Source organism: Sinocyclocheilus anshuiensis, unplaced genomic scaffold (assembly GCF_001515605.1).
Source record: "Sinocyclocheilus anshuiensis isolate Anshui unplaced genomic scaffold, SAMN03320099.WGS_v1.1 scaffold446, whole genome shotgun sequence".
Classification (NCBI taxonomy): Eukaryota; Metazoa; Chordata; class Actinopteri; order Cypriniformes; family Cyprinidae; genus Sinocyclocheilus; species Sinocyclocheilus anshuiensis.
In genome coordinates, this window is record NW_015544247.1 from 2,205,526 (window position 1) to 2,221,285 (window position 15,760).

The 15,760-nt window shown below is 40.5% G+C and overlaps 1 protein-coding gene across 2 annotated transcripts in view; it reads left to right on the forward strand.

Annotated features, from left to right (window-relative positions):
- Positions 1 to 15,760, forward strand: part of LOC107697727 (phosphatidate phosphatase LPIN1-like) — a 28,375-nt gene that overhangs the window by 979 nt on the left and 11,636 nt on the right. The window contains exons 1-3 of one of the 2 annotated variants that reach the window (XM_016498553.1): positions 6,852 to 7,131; positions 10,667 to 10,867; positions 12,631 to 12,726. In XM_016498553.1, the coding sequence (XP_016354039.1) occupies positions 10,676 to 10,867; positions 12,631 to 12,726 (288 nt within the window). In that variant the 5' untranslated portion in view covers positions 6,852 to 7,131; positions 10,667 to 10,675. Of the gene's footprint in view, positions 1 to 6,851; positions 7,132 to 10,666; positions 10,868 to 12,630; positions 12,727 to 15,760 lie in introns of those variants that run through there. The other variant, XM_016498552.1, reaches the window with a different exon arrangement.

Consider the following 15,760-nt stretch of genomic DNA (forward strand, 5'->3'; position numbering starts at 1 on the left):
TTTTTTTTTGGCCTTATGAAGTATTCTAATTTGTTGAGATAGTGAATTGTGGGTTTTTGTTAAATGTGAGCCAAAATCATCACAATTAAAAGAACCAAAGACTTAAACTACTTCAGTCTGTGTGCATTGAATTTATTTAATACACGAGTTTCACAATTTGAGTTGAATTACTGAAATAAATTAACTTTTCCATGACATTCTAATTTATTGAGATGCACCTGTACTTACATTATCAGTGCAGCGGCAGACGTTCAAACTAATATCACGTAATTTACGTCTCTCTGATGATTGGTTGATATACCAGAAGGGAGGCTAGCCTCCCCTACGAGGTTTCTTTTCTCAACACTCCTCAGCGCTGAAAGTGAACACTCGATGGTGATTGGCTAATTTTTTTACCAACGGAGGCACAAGAGCTCAAGCTCTCCCCCGGCCTCCCCCTACCCTTCTCCCCCTATCATTTGCGGTTGTAATTACATCAGCAGATTCGGCACATTTGCGATAGAAAAGCGACGCTTTCATGTTATGGTATTACAACTGTGAAATTACAAACAAAAAATACACATTCTGAGACATGAACTGAAATTAATTGTGAATTTTATTAACATTAAATCGTCTTCCCCCCATTTTCACCTCAAAATTATGGAGAAGCTGTGCCTCCCCCGACCAGCCGCCACTGAATAAGGAGCTTTTGGCACCTGCATATCAAATGTCCGTTAGGCTCAACTGGGGGACGGTCCATCGGCAGGGACACCATGAACTGCTTCTACAGCCTGTTATGTGACCTAGAACCAAAGAGCGTTGAGTGCATCACTGTGTCAGATTACACGGGCATTTCCAAATAGACTGACCAGGTTTGCGTTCAACCTCTGAGCAAATTCATTCTTGAAAGTGTTTGGACGTCTGTACAATGTTATCATTAAACCAGAGTCTTTTTAATAAAAGGTGACATAAGATGTTTAATTAAAGGTCAGGCAATGTCTGGAGAAGTCATATGTGTTCAGCAGGAGTCAGTGAAGGTCAGGAGCTGTACGTTGCTGTATAATCACTGCCGTGGTCATCAAAGAACCCATTAATGGTTGTGATTCATGATTCATGAATGGTTGATTTTAAGAGCCCTTGTTTCTGTTTCATTACAGTGCAATTAAATACAAATACAAACTACACTTTTATGTTTTCTGAAGAAAATACTAATGCTGATCACCTGTAGCTTTAATTATGCTAGGTTGTTGTGGTTGCTATGTTCAACTGAGTATAAAGATGCAGGTTTATAATGATTGATGTAATTGAACCCCCTTTTGCAGTTAAGTATGGCCAGTGCTACGTCAAGGCTGAAATAACTGATGTAAAGCTACCACTGCAGCCCGAGAGAGAGTCTGCTTGTGCTGAGACCAGGGAAACTGTTTTGCTGTTTGTTGAAAACAGGGTCTTTAGCTTGATTGACTATAAACAGACATCAGCATGATATTCCAGCCAAGCCTGTTCTTCGGTTTCCACTTTTGCAATCTGTGTGGTGTGGTTCAGAAAAGACAAGAGGGTACAAATATAGTCTGATATCTCCACTCATGTTCTTTCAGTGTGTTCCTGCTAGGTTCTTAAGTCCAGTGGTTCTCAACCAAGGAATTATAAAAATAAATAAATAAATAAAGTTTTAAAAATAGGCTAGAAACTACAAATGTCACTTCTTTCCCTTTTGAAGAACCAAGGTTCCCATGCCTTCTTATATATCCAGGAATGCTGGATATTGAATATATCATATATTCTAGCCTAAGAGTGATTTGGAGACCTGGAAAAGTAAAATTAATATAATGAATATACATTTTTCTTGTTATGCCAAATTATAAAATATTTTATTAGGTAAAAATTGTGAGCATTTTCACCACTTATACTTAATTCATGGGATCGTCTAAAAATGTCCATAGAATATAATAAGTTTAGAAAAAAAAAACTGGGCTGGGGGCCTTTAAACTGTTGTGGGGCCTTAAAGCCAAAAGTATTATTTTGTAGTATTATCAGTATTATTTATTTTATTAATTATTAAGTATTATTAGTATTATTTAATTTAATTAGGGCTGATAATATAAAGTGTTTATTTAGTGTCTTTAATTGTTAAAAAATATGTGATAAAAATATAAAAAGTTTTTTTTTATATATTTAAAAAAAAAATTATAAATAAAAATGTACTAATTATTTTTACTACCATCTGAGAAATTCAGGTTTGAATTCACACTTTTGAGTTTTTGAGAGTCTGCAACCATACTGTCTATTCATTGATTTGGTAGTCTTGTAAATAATCTTAATTTTGGGGCTTTTTTCAGCAAATATTGATAAATGTAATTAATGAATTTAATTAATCATCATACCATTTTGATTTCATTTTATTTATTTTTTTAATCAGGTTACAGTCATAATTCCTTATTATTATATGTTGTGTGTTTGTGCTTGTTCACACAATCTGCGGTACATTGTTATATGTCATGCTCTCAAACATACTTTCACCACTTGTCTACAACCCAATCCATCATACTAACTGAGCAGGATCTTGTTTTACTGCCTATGGTACATGCTGTACTGCCCTGAGATGTTAGGAATACAATGAAGTGATGCAGAAATACAGGCCCCAATTCACTGAAGAGTCTGTCGATCTTCCCTCCTACAATAGTGAGGTCAGCAGTTTAGTCAACACATGACCCCACATGCCTTGTGTCATAGACCCCTCTGGCTCTGATTGGTGGAGACGGCCCAACCCAGGTGACTCCACATGAACGCATTCACTGGTTTTCTTGGGAATGTATTTTCACAATCATTCATGTGCTATAAGCTTATAGACTGCACTTTAAAGAACCATATGGGCAGGCTTTAGGGTAGATAAGATAATAATTAAGCTAAATATAGTGAATATTTTATCTATTTATGTACAAAGTGTTGTTATAGTATGACTGACAAGAGACAGCAAAACTAATCAAGATACGGTGAGAAGTGGGACAAAACAGGGTGCAAAATTGAAAAAATAAAACCTTGTACTCAGATAAATGAAACTACATTTATGTATCTTATCTGTACTAAGCTACTGAGCTATGCTTTGATACAACCTCCCAACTTTTCTCTTTTTTAACAAAATGTGCTTTTTTACCTTGGACTGTGTAATATAATTTCAGCTTTATCTTTAACAGCATTCAAGATCTTTTTAACATTTCAAAACACATTCTCGTGTTAGCAGACAGATTACACTTTCACATGTGACCAACAATTCCAAAACAAATATAAAATATCATAATGAAATATTATCAAAATATTCAACTGACGGAGGTGACAGAACTGACGGAGCTGACACATCTGACGGTGGTGACGAAAACCTGAATTTGTAATAATTTTAACTATCAAATATATTGAATCAGTCAATTACTGTATTCAAACAAACACAACAAACAGTGAGTATGTTATTGTTTATAAAGCTTTTATTCAAGAGTCACATTTAAGTATTTTGATATATAATTGGAACACAAAATCTTATGGTGGTGACATCTGACGGTGTTGACAAATTTGGCATTTCTTTCACAAAACCAATGGAGTTCATGTAGTAGTGATGTCCTCTGCAGAGGTGAACTGTGGCAAGGGGATCCTTTAGAGTGACAGATGCCCCTGATTTTATTACATTTTATTGAATGTCTGACGGTGTTGACAAAAAGTGGGGACGCAACTTTAAAATCTTATGAAACATGCATGTGTCATTAAAAAAACAACCTTGCTTTGATAGGAGATATTATTAAGTGTTGCTTTTGATAAAACAAGCTCTTTTTCATCATTAAAAACAAACATTTTTATCCATTTTATTGCATATGAATGATTGAACCCTTCTCTGTGGACACAGTTTTAGATGTAGTGAGAGGACATTAAGAAACACAGATTTGGTATAATAATGAGAAAATTAAATTGAAGGTGATAATTGTGTTAAATACATTCTATTATTAATCCCTCATGACATTTAAAATTGAAAATATTTTTAATTTTTAAAGCTAATAGCAGTTACCCTTGCTGGACCTGTTTTGTCCCACGTCTCAAGAATGACTGTAATATTAGTTAACATTAATGTGTTTATTAGCACAAAGCATTGGTAGTCTCCTCCACCCCCTCAGACCCCAGACTCTCTAGGGTGCTTTCACACCTGTAGATCGATTGCTTTGTTCCGAAACAGGGATTAAAATTATTACAATGTTGCTTTTTATTCTTGGTGCGGTTCGCTTTCACACGGCAAAGTTTCCAAACGGACCAAATTCACCCAAGTCACTCGCGGGTAAACTGTTGTCTCATTGGTCAAAGTTCCACGGTTTATTTTCCGGGATTCCACTTAGCTGTGACGCATGTCATCCGTCAGGATGGAACGACAACAGCTTCTTCTTTTTTTTTTTTTGCAGCTGTCCTTATATCAATATATCATTTTGAGCAGGAGTCCAGGATTCATCAGTAAAACATTTTTAAAATGCACCTACTAGGAAGAAGAGCAATAAGACATTATCAAATGAAAAAATGCGCTTTTTTATTTTGAATGGCGAAGACGTGCACACCCACAGACATTCACATGTTCATTTTGAAGTATTAGCAAAACAACAAAGCTAATGCATTTCACGGAACTTACGTAATTACCCATTATACATTGTGATATAGCCTGGTTCGTTGGTCCGTTAGATCGGATTGCTTTCTCACTACAACCGAACCGCTCCAGAGTTCGTTTTCAGTTGAGCCGAGACCACCTCGTTCAGGCGAGCTCGGACCGATTGTTTTGGCGCGGATCAAGGCGCGATTGCGGTGTTCACATATACCCAAATGAACCGAGCTAAGGGGGGAAACGCGCCAGGTTCCGAAACAACGAGCCAGGTGTGAAAGCAAAATCATATTCTCTTTTTCCTACAAACCCCACACGTGCATCTGGAATGTACTAGTGTTCTGGTGCATCCTGTGGAGAAATCAACAGATCGTGATGAAATAGAGTGCATGCTGAGTACGCTGTGCAATCGGAGTGCTGCAGTCCTTGCTTTAAAGGGGTCATATGATGCGATTTCAAGTTTTCCTTTCTCTTTAGAGTGTTACAAGCTGTTCGTGAATAGATAAGATCCCTGAAGTTGCAAAGACTAAAGTCTCAAAAATAATGATCTTTAAAAAAGCATCATATGACCCCTTTAACATGACCAAATTCTCTTAGGTTGTTTATTGCCTGAATAGCACTTCAGAGAAACACACACTCATGCATATACACATAGCTTTGTTTTCTTTAGTCACCATTTTCAGAGAAAGCCAGCAGTTCCAGCAGTTTAAACACACACACACATACACACTGAGTGACACTGTCCTCTGAACCACTCAAACAAAAACACAAGGTCTGAAATTCCTCTCAAAGGACACCCGGGTTACCACAGTACATTACACTACAACAACTGCTATGTCAGAATAGTTTAGTGGAATGTACAGCATCTAAACCAACATCAACACTATTTCTTAACAATATATGTGACCCTGGACCACAAAATCAGTCATAAATGTAAATTTTTCATTTTTAAATAGATATTTGGGCATCACCTGAAAGCTGAATAAATAAGCTTTCCATTGATGTATGGTTTGTTAGGATAGGGCAATATTTGGCCGAGATACAACTATTTGAAAATCTGGAATCTGAGGGTGCAAAAAAATCAAAATATTGAGAAAATTGCCTTTAAAGTTGTCCAAATTAAGTTCTTAGCAATGCATATGAAAAATTGATAATTTGAACCCATACAATGTATTTTTGGCTATTGCTACAAATATAACCGTGCGACTTAAGACTGGTTTTGTGGTCCAGGGTCACATATATAGGTTAGGGTTGACAGTACATCACAAAAGCATACCATTATATTTCATTTGAGACACATAAAATACCAGCTGTAAAATTAATCTTCACAAACCTGCACTGTTGGATTAGCCCAATAATGTTGGGGGATCCAGTGGGGGCGGCAGTCATATTACAGGGTGACCATGCCACCCTTTATCACAACCCTGCTAAAATGTAGTGCCAGTACATAAGCTCATTAGCGCCCCTTCAGCTGGTGGCGCCCTAGGCGACCGCCTAGCTCGCCTATGCCGAGAAACGGCCCTGGATACACTTGCTGTACATCTGTGCAGTTTTTCTTTTTCCCCCATATGCAATTATGAACAAGCTGTATGAGCCATAAAATACATGCAATTAAAAACCTTTCAATGTTGACAGCTTGCAATACTGGTGGAATAATAATCAGTAAACCACCACTCAAGCACCCACATATCTCTTCTATGATTACATGCAGCCACAGACACACACACTTGTGCTTTTGTAAACAGTCGAATGCCAGTTCAGCTGCTGCTGCTTTCCTGGCTGCCACGTGAGCAAAATTTTGCGCATAAAATCCATTAAACGCGTGCATAAAATGTAATGCATGGTCAGCATATTTCACCACCGCAATGCCATATTCAGCAAGCAATTATAATTAAATACAAATTAGGCAGATAAATGTGAATTTCAGTCGATGCATTGACTGATTTAAAAACTGGCAATTTAAAACGCAACCACAACAAAAATACTCTCGAATAAACGTTAATTGCGTTAAAAAAAATGTTTAAAACTGAATGTTAAAGATGCTTAAAATAACTATAATGCCTTGTAGTGTACAAGTAATGTTGACGCTTGTTTGCGGTGTCGAATAGCCAACGCTAGCGTTCTTGTCGCGTCGCGTCACATCAACAAAGTGTTTGATTGGTCCACTAGTGTGGCGACGTCGTGACTCCAACCCCAACCTTGAAAGACGCGTCGCGCGGATACAGTAGGCAGCTTCATAGACTGTCAATGGGAGCTTATAGCTGTTTGCCGCGTTGCGTAGCTAGCAATGTAGATGGGTGCAAAGGGTTAACTGTGATGTCAGCTGCAGAGGCAGGGACTGCTACTCACTGCAAACGGTTTCCACCCTGCTTTAAATACAACACCAACACAGACAGTCAGTGAACAGACAGTGTGTCAAACGGTAGAGACAAAATACATTAACCACATCAACACCGGATTCAGCCGCGTCCGAGGATCCACTAAGTACTTTTGAATGGCTGTGACATCCTAACGCCTCTGCCGCATCCCACGTATGTATTGCAGGGAATTTCATCCCTCCCTGGTCTCTCATTTCCATCCTGTTTATAATCATTTGCAAACGTAAATGCATGCACTTGTTTGGGTTAACACAGTGAAGGGCTTCTGTTTTTATAGCACAGCTGATGATTGTTTACATTCATTGGGTCTGTGACTGTAATGATCTGTCGTGCAATTATCAGTACGATTATACACATTTTATGTTGTAGACGTGGATTTAATTTCGATTAACGTTAACTACAAAAAGTCTCTCTATCTCTCTCTATATATATATAGTAAAAAAAAACTCCCAAGTGCCATCTGAAATATATGTACAGCCGAGTACTTGCATGTCATTTCTCTATTAGTTTATCTATTATCCATGATTCAGTAGGCTAGTGATTGCAAAATATACATTCTTAATATGTAATAATGCATGTATATGCATTATTATTCCTTTTGTTTCCTTTTTAATGACCTTAACAGTGACCTCCTTGTCCTTTGGATGATATTCTGTTTTAATTAGTTGAAATTAGTCTTAAAGTGTTTGTGATTAGGCAGTTATGCAGTAGTTATCCTGTAGCTCTAGTGTCAAATCAAGCATCATAGATGAACTGTACATTTGGATGCTTGTGCTATTATTGGCACCAGTATCTAATAGCAGAACTATTGGAGCCATGCCAGTCCCATTTGACTATGTGCATTTGTGTAAATGTGCAGGACTAGTCTGTTGTGTATGAACAATGAAGACTTACTTGAAGGTTTTTACACAATCTCGGGGTTGATTCTAGGGGCGAATTATTTGGGCTAATAAGATTTTCAGGTTTTTCTAAAAGCCAGACTTTTCAGTCAGGGAAAACATCTCGGTTACGTATGTAACCTTGGTTCCCTGAGTAGGGGAACGAGATGCTGCGATGACGTCATCGCTTTGGGAACACCTTCGGTGTGACGAATGTCTGAAGCCCTTATACCATCACGCCAATTCATTGGCCAAATAGCGCTTAGCACCGCCCCCACAGCACACGTAGGTGAGCTATATAGCGTGCTGCGCGCTATTTTCATCAGATTTCACTGATTTACAAAGGAAGCGCTATCAAGGTACGGAACGGCCGAGCATCGCAGCATCTCGTTCCCCTACTCAGGGAACCAAGGTTATTGTCCTTCTCTTTAATGTCAGTGAGAGTAAGCCAAAGATGGCGCTCAGCTGACACTAACCCTGCCATGGACCTGCCCACTGCCTGAGCTGTGTGCTTGGTAGCCCTAAGCACCAAGTCAGTAGCTCGTCTGAGCTCTTTAACGGCCTCTGGTGTCAAGCCTTCTCCCTCGTCCAGCTCCTTGAGCACGTCTGCCTGATAAGCCTGGAGTACACCCATAGAATGGAGTGTAGCCGCGGCCTGCCCAGCGGCCATGTAAGATTTCCTGATCAAAGCGGAAGTAACCCTACACGGCTTGGCGGGGGTTAGACGCGAGGCCTACTTTATTTGAGAACGCCGCGAACCTCGAGCGCAGTGCTTTTGGCCGTAGGCTATCACAGTGTCGACAATCAGAAAGGCCGCTAAGCGCAGCTTGGGCATGCTGTAGGCCCAAACATTGCACGCACCTGTCATGAGTGTCTCCTCCTGCGATGAACCTGTCACACGGCTCGATGCATCTCCTGTAGCTCATCGTGTCCGCTGAAGGCTGCTGTGGACAGCACGTCTTCATCATACGGCATACAACCGAAAGACATCGCATCGCGAGCTTCCGGGGTAGGCCGCAAATTGTCATTGACGAAGACCACGGGATCCCCGTAGCGCTCTTCGAGCGCTTGCACATGGCCCGGAGAGAGCGAGAGAAAAGGAGAAAACTCCGTTGACTCGCCCTCTAAACGCCTCGGTTCGCATGCGTCACCCCAAGCGACCGTCTCGTGCGGCGCCTCGGCAACCGCAGAAACGGGATAGCGGGGGTTAGACGCGAGGCCTACTTTATTTGAGAACGCCGCGAACCTCGAGCGCAGTGCTTTTGGCCGTAGGCTATCACAGTGTCGACAATCAGAAAGGCCGCTAAGCGCAGCTTGGGCATGCTGTAGGCCCAAACATTGCACGCACCTGTCATGAGTGTCTCCTCCTGCGATGAACCTGTCACACGGCTCGATGCATCTCCTGTAGCTCAACGTGTCCGCTGAAGAGGAGTAAACTGCTCTTTTAGAGAAATAGCTAAGAACACGATCCTTTTTTTTTTTTTGCTTTCCTACGGGCGACAGATGATTCGCTTCCTGAAGGAAATGAAATCTGATGAAAATAGCACGCAGCACGCTATATAGCTCACCTACGTGTGCTGTGGGGGCGGTGCTAAGCGCTATTTGGCCAATGAATTGGCGTGATGGTATAAGGGCTTCAGACATTCGTCACACCGAAGGTGTTCCCAAAGCGATGATGTCATCGCAGCATCGAAGTGAGCCTATGAGAGGGAACCTAAAAAGATGTGTGAATTTTAAAACTGTGATTTCCAGGCAAAGTCTGTAATTAATATACAGAATATATATCTTTAGCTTGAAATGTTTGACCACAGGCAGCTTCAGTCTGTCCGTTGAGGGTCATTTGTACGGAACTAAATATAAATGTTTAATTCTGTTAAGTCAGAAAATTGGCACCTGACAAACAAATGCAAATCCGGCCAGAAATCTAATTCGAAATAAATCCTTTTAGTAATCATGAACAGCTGGAAAGGTCATTGGTCATTAAATTAATTGTTCAAAAAGTTTGGGAACTCTTCATGCATACAAAATGATTTTTCTTTATTTCCTTCCCATTAATGCCAACTTGCTCTGCCTTGTCAGAAATACGCAAGCCCTAGCTTGCATATTGTAATAGTGCACACTATTTTTTTTAAATTGCAGACACTTGCAATTAGCTAATTACTTTAAACATTACGTGCTGTGCACGAGAGGCAGTAGTTTTCTGGGTCGGTAGAGCATGCCAGAACCAGGCATTATTAAACCCTTGGCAATGCTTGAGGAACACCACTTGTAATCCTTTTTTGAGCAATGTCATTGTATCTACTGCTTGCAGTCTTAAGGGGTTCTATGATATTTTACCTTTCACCTAAATTGCCAAAGAGATCTGGGCTTGAATTGAGCAAGACAGCATGTTTTTATTAGACCTAGTTCGCTCTACAGGTTTTTTCTTCTCCATTAGGCCTGCAAAATTTTGCACAATCCTAAAGAACTGTTTATTATAGAGATGTTGAGTGTTATCATACTCACTAAACAAACACAGATGGCTCATCAACATCACATTTGCCTTTACACACTTGCCTCTGCACTTTCACACAAACAGTTATTAATTGTAGTGCTGAAGTTCACAGAGAATTATATAGCTTGATTTAACGATAAAAAGATCAAGTACTTGTTTATTAATAGAAAATTGTTTGTTACATGTAAAAGAGCAACACAGAACATAATAATTGGAACATAATAAAACAATAAGGGAAATTTTTAGGATTATTTTAAGGTATTGATTTGAGTAGTTTCATGTTTGCCTTTAAAAGCTTGACTTCTCTCTATTTCAGAGTCAGACCATGAACTACGTGGGCCAGCTAGCCGGTCAGGTTTTTGTGCAGGTGAAGGAGCTGTACAGAGGACTTAACCCTGCCACCCTGTCCGGCTGTATCGATGTAATTGTGGTGCGTCAGCCTGACGGCACTCTGCAGTGCTCACCTTTTCATGTCCGTTTCGGCAAGATGGGAGTTCTGCACTCCCGGGAGAAAGTGGTAAGCACTAGCACAGACATGCTTTAGGGTGGCAGCATATGAGATTTACCATATTTTTGTAGCTTACCATTTCACTGATTCATCTGGTGTGTTAAAAGGTTTTTTTCACCCCTTAAAAATTATATTATTTCATTATTTACTTTTGAGGTAATGTATCACACAAGCATATTCAAGCTTCTGCAAGAACCAATGAGTGTGTTCACATGCTTAAACCAGTTATCCTTGTGGCAAAGCATGTGGTCATGTAAATATGGTAAACTGGTGGCATAAGGTCATAAACTCGACACAGCTAGATATTTACCCATTTCGTCCAGCATATAAACACCTTAACCTGCATCCACCTGCTGTGGACCATCCATCCACAGCAAGTGATTTGCGCTAGAGGAGGGGGAAATTATATCACAAACTCTGAATTTTTCTTGACCCAAGAAATATAAGGTAACACTTTATTTTAAGGTGTCCTTGTTACACGTTACATGTACTTACTATTATAATAACAATTAATTATGAATAATTGCATGCAAGTAAACCTAAGCCAAACTCTAACCCTCACCCTAACCATACTAAGTACATGTAGTTAATAAATATTACTCAGTACTTAAATGTATAATTACACTGTAACAAGGACACATAAAATAAAGTGTAACCAAATATAAAAAAGTATTCTCGTCACGTGCAACCAAAGGACAGGTGGTACAGTCGTAGAAACTTGTAGAATAAGTCTGTTCAAGTCTCCTGCTGACATTTCAAATACTCTGGGGTTTTTAATGCTTTAACATCACAAACAGATGCTTACACTTAGACTGTCACGCATTGTGTCGGAGTGAATGACGGAGACATAGATTATAATAAACAGTCTTTAATGAATCCACACGAGGGGCAATCCAAACCAGGAACAGGAGAAAACACACGTACATCACACTGTTAGACCCGACAAAGACAGAACGCACAGACTGGGACTTAAATACATGGGGTAATGAGGACAATTGACAAGACACACCTGAATCACATGAAACCAAATCAAACAAGAAAGAAAAAGTCCAGCGTTCGTTTAGGCTTCCGTTTACCATGTTTGAAGTCCACTATGTATGTGCATTGATCAGTGGTTATATGTAAATGTGTGTTCATCATATAAAGTGATACAGTCTCTTCAGAAGACTTGGATTAAACTGCTCAGTTCAAATGGATTACTTTTACAATGTATTTTTGTACTTTTTGATGTGTCAATTTTTGATTGTGTGGACTTTAAATGAAGGGACAAAAAGGATAAGATAATATTTAAAAAATATAAAATATAATTTGTGTTCCGAGGATGAACAAAATTCTCATGATTTGTTTAATCTACATTTCTGCCATATGGACATTGCTTTGACACAGTCACCTCTGATAACAGATCACTCTTAATTGTAATGCAGAAACATTAATTTTCTGTAAAGCTGCTTTGAAACAACATGTATCGTGAAAAGCGCTATACAAATAAATGTGAACTGAATTGAATGAATTGAACTATGGTTTGGAACCATGTAAATATGAGTAAATGATTCAGAATTTTCATTTTTATTATGTCCAATGTCCAGAATGTCTGGAGACATATCAGGTAAAATATATTATTATATCAAAGCCATGGACATAAATATACTCTTTGAAGTTGTTGTTTGAAGATGGGATAAAATTCATTGTCATTGGCCTTGTGTTGCACATGGCTTACTGTTGTAAATTGCCTTTATTATAATGACAGCATTCCATGTTCCCTTTCTCCTCAGGTTGACATTGAGATAAATGGGGAGCCGGTCAGCTTACACATGAAACTAGGTGAAAATGGAGAGGCATTCTTTGTCAAAGCAACAGAAAGTGATGAGGTGAGTACCGGCGTCCTGTACCAAACAATAAATCCTGTAGCTCTGCTTTTATTGCAGCCAAGAGTCATTGTGCACTGAGAAATGTAACACGACGTATGCAAGACTCCTCATGAGTATACCATAGCTTGAAATCTGAACTTGTTTGCTGGAAACAATCCAGCTGCATGCATTCTGTTACCCGAGCTTGAACACTTTGCTCTAGAACAGACTCTTTCAGCCAAGGGCACCGTTGTTCTGTCTAAAACAGCACACATCTTCATGCTTCCCAAGCTTGAAAGCAAAAGCCAGCCAATTTAAAGGGCAAAGTAATGTACCAGAGAAAAGCCCTGAACACTGTCCGACTGCTGAGATAAGAACACCTCTGTCCGTGTATGTCGGTTATCCTCCTGGCTTAGTCTTTCAAACTTCCTCATTACTTTCTGAGCACAGATGGATTCTTGCTCATCCCAGGCACAAATGCCTGAGATGAATATCTGCTGAGGTACACTGCGTTCGGTAATTGCTAGAATGGTTGCCCTGGTTAGCACTCATGACATGTGGAACATTCTGGCTCTGACAACGGCACAAAAAAGAGAGATGTACTTTTCCTGTGATCCCTCAACCTTTGCCTTGTGTTACTAAAATAATGCTCTCTTTGCATACACCTGTGTAGCAATATTATGTGCTCGCTAAATTGTGTTATTCTTTATGCCAGCAGAATCACTGTCTATTTGTCTGAACCGGTTTAGATGTTTGTGCTTCATTTGACTAAATATAGCCAGTAGCATGCAGAGAGCTATCACTGGATTGCAATCACAGGAATATGAAATTGCTATACTCTTGAATGCCGTCATTTATGTTAATATGATATTCTGTTATGAATACAAGTATAACAGTTCTAGAGAAGTACATTGAATACATTGGATGCTCTGGTGTAGCATTTTAGGAGATGATCTACAGATGTAATGGAACTTAGTTTTAGTTTTTATATTTATTTAGTTTTATACTTAGTTTTATATTCATATAGTGAATATAAAACGTAGTAGAATATACAGCTACTACTATGTACTACCACCACAATGTTTAATACTCTTTTTTATTTATTAGCAATAAACATTAAATTAAATCAAAATTAAATAAAATAAAAGTGCAAATGTATTAAACTTAAATGATTAAAACCCTTTATTTGATTTGTTAGCAATGAACATTAAATTCACATCTACATAAAAACACACATGTATTCAAATTAAATGTATAAAACTCTTTATTTGATTTATCTGCTGATCTACTGAAAGACCGGGATAAAGGCGAGGGCCTTTCTCCCGATGAGGTAGCTGAGTTGCGCCACACCACAGATCTCGCTCTCTGTGCTACTAAGCAGGCCGCCTCTGCTATGGGCAGGTCCATGGCAGCTATGGTGGTAACGGAGAGACATCTGTGGGTGAACCTGGCAGATATCGGGAAGAAAGAGAGGGGCTTTCTTCTTGATGCTCCGGTTTTGCCTTCCAAACTTTTCGGTACCTCCGTCGAGACGGCTTCAAATCCTTCATTCCACGAAGGTCCGGGTCTGAGCCCGAACAACCCAGGGGTCCTGGCCCGTCTCGGTCTGAAGATCAGAGATGGGCACAGAAGGCTAGTGTCGCGGCTCGCGCTCCTCCCCGGCCTGTGGGTAGGAGTAGGAGGAATCGCGGGTCAAAGGGAGGTAGGCAAGACCTAAGGGATGTGATCCAGACAAAGCGTCTGCGCTTTCGTCCGGATCAGAGTGATACTTGAGTATCTACTCATTTCCCTCGGGGGGTTTAACATCTGCCCTTATCTTCCCCTTCCTAATTCCCCTGTAACCACCATCTCTCCACCTGACCGAGGTTAGTAGAGGTTATGGATCGTGCCACGGCGAGGCTTGACTTGCCGTGGAAGCGATCTAAGGAAGTGACGTCGCGAGGTCGTCTCGAGGAACGTTATCTTTCTGGCCATAACCCTCCAGCTCAGGTGAGCCTTCCTTTCCTTCCTGATCTCCATACGGAGATCGAGAAGGAATGGAAGACGCCGTTTTCCTCACGCATCCATCGGTTCCAGCATACGAGTTATGCCAACATTGAGGGGATGCGCGAAAGCGGCTATGAGAAGATGCCCCCTGTAGAAGAGACGCTGGCTAGCTATCTCTCTATGGGTGAGACATCCTCTCTTAAGACTCCCTCCTTGCCGTCTAAGCCCCTTCAGGATACATCTCGCTTAAACGGCAGGGCATACGCAGCAGCAGGTCAGGCTGTCGCTTCGTTGCACACAATGGCGGTGCTTCAGGTGTATCAGGCTGATCTACTGAAAGACCTGGATAAAGGCGAGGGCCTTTCTACTGGTGAGGTAGCTGAGTTGCGCCGCACCACAGATCTTGCTCTCCGTGCTACTAAGCAGGCCACCTCTGCTATGGGCAGATCTATGGCGGCCATGGTGGTAACGGAGAGACATCTGTGGGTGAACCTGGCAGATATCGGGAAGAAAGAGAGGGGCTTTCTTCTTGATGCTCCGGTTTTGCCTTCCAAACTTTTCGGTACCTCCGTCGAGACGGCTTCAAATCCTTCATTCCACGAAGGTCCGGGTCTGAGCCCGAACAACCCAGCTGTATATTTAATACGCTGGTGGTTGTGTGTATTCCATATGCAAGCTTTCTTTGTAGTGTTTTCTGGGACCTGTGTGTTTCTGTCCTGGCACGGCACTGCAAAATTTCCTGGACGTCCGGGCTGGGCTTATGCTTTCAGGCTGCCCTGTCTGGTACGCCATATCTAGGTCACCCTGAGGGGCTTCCTGGTCATCAGGATATCCCCTCTTGCTGAGGCATCGAGCGGGAAGTATAGGTGGCATTTGCGAGAACCTTCTTGTGTAATGCTGTCTCAGGCAGTGCTCCCCTCGCCTTAGAGGGTTGTATTTGAGCTTGCCTCTCCCGTTTGGCTCAGTACTTCCGGATATCTGTGAACAGATGCTTGGGAAGCTCTTAAATGCTTGCTATGGTAAGTGCACACGCTAAGCTTTGCGCAATTTCTAAAATCCACATAGAGGT